The 4826-nt window shown below is 38.8% G+C and overlaps 1 protein-coding gene across 1 annotated transcript; it reads left to right on the top strand.

Moving 5' to 3' along the window:
- Positions 1–884: 884 nt before the first annotated feature.
- Positions 885–2321, top strand: LOC132503344 (protein CDV3 homolog). The gene is made up of 2 exons (XM_060119805.1): positions 885–1375; positions 2113–2321. The coding sequence occupies exons 1-2, from the start codon at positions 885–887 to the stop codon at positions 2261–2263; spliced, it is 642 nt and encodes a 213-aa protein (XP_059975788.1). The 3' UTR covers positions 2264–2321.
- Positions 2322–4826: the final 2505 nt, after the last annotated feature.

Genomic DNA, 4826 nt, shown 5'->3' with positions numbered 1-4826 from the left:
ACCTTTGGTGAAAGCCAATCATGTAAATCCTGTTTCCTGTTTCCTCAGCTTCCTTGCATCTAGAGGTGACCATATGAGCCAATTCCAGCCTAAGCAGAAATCTGCTGGGGGTGAGGGAGGAAGGAAGGTGCTGAGAGAGCATTTACTTTCCTGATAAAAGGGGAAAATGACTAAGACTGTTAGTTGTCCTTCAAAAGTCCAATTCCTTTAGTCGTAAAATCCTACAAGTTTTAGCTACAGACTACATGCTCCAGTCTCCTTTCCAACTACATGTGACCAACTGACTAAGCTCTGGCCAAAGGTACAGGAGCAGAAGTGATACATGCAAATTCTGGAGCATACTCTAAAAAGGAATGGGTGTGCCTTCTAGTTCTTTTCCCTTTCTCATCAAGGCCCAGATAATTTAAACAATTAGCCTCAAATACACATAAATAATATCAGCAGAACTCAGATAAGAATGTTAGGCCTCCTTATTTCTAATCCACTGTACTTTCTATATACTACACTCATTGGGGTCTTAGAAATCTCTGCTATAACTCTATACACTATATTTGGTATGTTAGTATAATAAAGTCTCTTTGATATGATGCCATACTATTGATTCAAAATAATAACAGGATAAATTCACATTATTATGATGCATAAACCATAGCACCTCAGTTAATAAGCAAGATTTAGTTAGTGAGTCAACTGAGTTTCTTAACCTGAACAACTTAGGACTGGACTCCAGCTCATGGTAGGTTACCTCTCCAAGGTGCAGGTCACATGATACTTGGACAGTTCTATGACTAGGAGTAGCAAAGAGGTGGAGATTTAACCGTTGCTCCACGAATGAGAGTTTCTCTTAATTGAGGTGGGAATATGAAAAAGTGACATAAAGACAAATGTACATAAAGACAAAAGGATGGGGCGCAGGGACCCAGCTGGGCTACAGCGGGACCGCAGGCAGGGAGGCCATGGGCCCCGGGGCCGCCACCCAGGTTGTGACAAAGGATGCAGATGAGTGGAAAGAATTTGAGCAAAAAGAGGTTGATCACAGCAGCCTAAGAGTTAAAGCAATGCAAATAAGTGAAAAGGAAGAAGATGAAAATGAAAAAAGAGAAGATCCAGGTGATAATTGGGAAGAAAGTAGAGGTGGTGGTGGTGATGTAGAAAAATCTTCAGGTACCTGGAATAAAACAGCTCCCGTACAAGCATCTCCTGCTCCAGTAGTTGTTACAGAAACCCCAGAACTGACAATGACTAGAGGAGTGTATAGGCCTCTTGGGGTCAGGTTGACCACAGCAAGGAAAGCACCACAAGGACCACTAGAAATCTACAGTGATACACAGTTCCCATCCCCGCAGTCCACTGCCAAGCATGTAGAAAGCCAGAACAGATATTTAAAATGAATGCTACCTGGAGTTAAATGATCACATATGGCACATCCACATCTTATTTAGGGACATGAATTTTTTACAAAGTAAATAAAATGGGAAGAAATGTAAATGACATCAAATGGAAATTTTTCAGGGTGGCTTTTAAATTAAATCTCAGCCTTTTTGCCTCTTTGAGAGCACAGCTGGCTTGAATTTAAACCTCCACTTTGACTTGTTCCTCTGATCTGTCCTACAGTGATTCACCACACTCATCTTTATGTGATCCACTCCCATAAAGTAGAAGTGTGGAGAGGTCTTTGAATAATGAGTAGAACTTTACTTGAATGAGGAAATTGTTGCCCTTACTTTATGCATAAAGAAAGAGATATGTATTGTCTATTATTTGCTAAGAGTAAAAGTGAGTCTTAGAAGGAATCACCATGTCATTATACAGCTTTTTAACTTTCCAATTGTCTTGAAGTCGGTCCCAAAATAGGTTTTCAGTTAATAATATTCAGCAGATTTGCTACCACAGAAAATAGGACTGTAGAGCTTCAGTACAGTATTCTATATTTGTTGCTCAGCTGAAGCCTTAAAAATGGTTTTGATAAGGATTTATAAACCAGTTTCCCCCACCTGTCGCTTCCTCAAGATTTTTCTAAGGGGTGGCTTTTTTTTTTAATTCAAGGCAGGATATTTTCAAAACAACCTAGTGAAGAAGAAATATTTACTGATCACATTTCTTTTCCCTTAGGGATAAAGAAATGGAGAAGAGCTTTGAAGTAGTAAGACACAAAACTAGAGGTAGGGATGAGGTTTCAAAAAACCAGGCCCTTAAGCTTCAGCTAGACAACCAGCATGCTGTGCTTGAGAATCAGAAAAGCAGCCGCACACAGTACAATTAAGGAATGGTGTTTGTTAACCCTTCTAAGGTAACTAGACCACAGTTAACCACCACGGACAGCCATCCATCATCTATCTGATCTCTGCTGGATCTACAACTGATGCAGACAGCTCAGTATACGGGATCAGCCCTATTGCACTATGGAAGTTTAAAGTGTCACAATTGCTCTTTACGTGTATTGGATTTAGGGGGATTTTCATTATTATATAAATGTGTGAACTAGATTCAGCAACGTTCTTTCATAATTACTCTGCAAATACAAAAGAAACAAAAACTGCAGCCAGTGGTCATTTCAAAATCTTTTTATGTTCAGATACTGAGCCTTCATAAGGGTTGACTACCTCAGATTTGCTGCACTCATTGTGGACTTCATGTGGATCACAATGTCTGGATAAGAAGGTTACAACTTTTAAGTGCTGATGAGAAACTTGAAACCAGCTCTACTGGATTCCTATCAGAAATCCTGCAGAAAGTCAGCCATCTGGGTTCTGATCTGCTGTAAAAGATGAAGATTTAAGTGACCTTAATTAACCTGTCCTGTGCCCCATCCATAAGGAATACTCTGTAGTGCGCTGTGGCTATGTTAGACTTCCTGGAACATGCTGCTCTCAAAAGAACTGATGTGTTCAGATAATCTGTGTAGGGCTGTGATTTATAATTTAAACTTTGAGTTGTATTCTGAGGTAAACACAAATTAAATTCAACCAAACTCGGGTTACCAAGTGGGAAAGGGTTGGGGGGAATAATCTTATTTCATTTAGTAATTTTTTGTTCCGGTAGTGCTCTTTCTGTGTTCCATATTAAGGAATTTTTTGTTTTTGTTTTTGTTTTTTGCTTTGACTTGGAATAGTTCTTTGACAGAGCATATTGCTTGGCTAAGTAACCTGAAACATGCATTAGAATTGTGAAATGTCTCATGAATATGTCAAACCCTAGAGTAGAAACAAATGGGCTTTGATGTAAAGGGCAGTAGATGCAGGGGACTCTACTTCAGGTGATGCTAAAGCCTCCTCTAATCAGGTCTAAGTTGTATAGTAAACTGTGGTGGAAAGAGTATGGTTTCTGCTTGGGCCAAGGGAGTCACGGACGTGTCCTTATAAATTCAAAGCAGTGAGAGCAGAACCTCAACATAAAACCCACTGAAGTTTCATGGATCTTGCATGATCTCTGACAAGAATTCCAGATGCACTTGCACCCAAATGTTTAAGGTATTAGACATTCTGTAGATGCAGTGATTGTCCCAGCCTAGCTCTGTCATCAACCTTCTGGTGTGTCTTTTTACGTTGTTCATTTGGAGAGTCGGGGCAAAAGACAGGAGATGTAGCACTTCTGTTTTTAATAATTACAGCTTAAACTATACAGTAATTTTTAGTCCTGAAAAGGACATCGGGACGCTACCCAGGATTACTGAAAAGTTTTTCCATCTAATGAGATAGTCTGGTAATTTCCTAGTTTTGCATCTTCGGTTTAATAGAAATATTTCAAAGTGGCATGTGACCACTTGATGCAGAGTCTGGGTTTCTCTATAATAAAATCCCTTTGCCAAATGTAGGAGTTGCAGACTTGCTACTGGCAAGAGTGAAGCAAATGGGTGAGTAAAATTATCCTGATGCAGGAGCATTTTCCTCTAGGAGTTCAGTCTTGATAAAAGTGTCGATGCAGTAATCGCACTCCTAGGCGGGTTACAGAGTCATCAGACAGGACCTGTGAACCATAACTGGGCAATAACATTGGCATTATTTGAAGTGGCAGGCAGGATGCCTACGTTCTGATGTACTTGGGTACTTGCTGAGCCAGCCAAGGAGAGGTTGGATGATTGAGAAACAAAGGATTCTTGGTTAATCTGAAGAGTTCATTTGGGAGCCAAAAATCTTTTAACAAATAATCTCTTGGACCTTGAGCCACATATTTCCCCTGAAAAGTATGCATTTTTTTCCAGCAAAATTTTGTTGGGGGTTACGTTATATTAAGGAATGAACTGAGATGAATATATGGAAATGTTACTTAATGGAACAGAAATCTGAAGACTTGCAGGAGATTTAAAAATTCCAACCCTTGATATAACTTTTTAAAAGATTGTGAAATTATCAAAATGCACATGAATCAAGCTTTAATATGCTGTATGATGGGTGGATGAGGCTGTCCATTGTAACATTTCTTTCTTTGAATTCTCAGGCATGGTTTGGCAGTGCAAAAACTCTGTAACATTAACAAATTCAATAAAAAGTAAATATAAGGGAAAAAAAAGACAAAAGATTACTTCAGGACAGATGTGAATTTTAAGATTATAAAATAGCAAAAGAATTCATAAAAAGTGGAGCAAGGGCTAAGACATCCCATCTGAGACAGTTGACTTTGTAACTAAGTTACTGGGAGTTGCATAAGAAAACATCAAAAGGGATTTCAAAGCACAATAAAATTTATTTCTTTAAAAACACATAACAATATTTCTTCTGACATCTGCCATGCTCAGAATCACACTACATCCAAAATTATTTAATCCTCCAAAAATCCATAAAAGAATGGTTGAATCTCTAAGAAGATGATAATGACCAATGATGTCT

The sequence above is a fragment of the Mesoplodon densirostris genome, chromosome 2 (assembly GCF_025265405.1).
Source record: "Mesoplodon densirostris isolate mMesDen1 chromosome 2, mMesDen1 primary haplotype, whole genome shotgun sequence".
NCBI classification, from domain to species: domain Eukaryota; kingdom Metazoa; phylum Chordata; class Mammalia; order Artiodactyla; family Ziphiidae; genus Mesoplodon; species Mesoplodon densirostris.
This window is presented reverse-complemented; position numbering and strand designations above follow the sequence as displayed.

Bases quoted from the DNA above. Each gene is read 5' to 3' on its own strand.
- LOC132503344 (XM_060119805.1), top strand. From the start codon at position 885: ATGTACATAAAGACAAAAGGATGGGGCGCAGGGACCCAGCTGGGCTAC. The intron at 1,376-2,112 runs CAGATATTTAAA...CTTTTCCCTTAG, and splicing joins AAGCATGTAGAAAGCCAGAA to GGATAAAGAAATGGAGAAGA.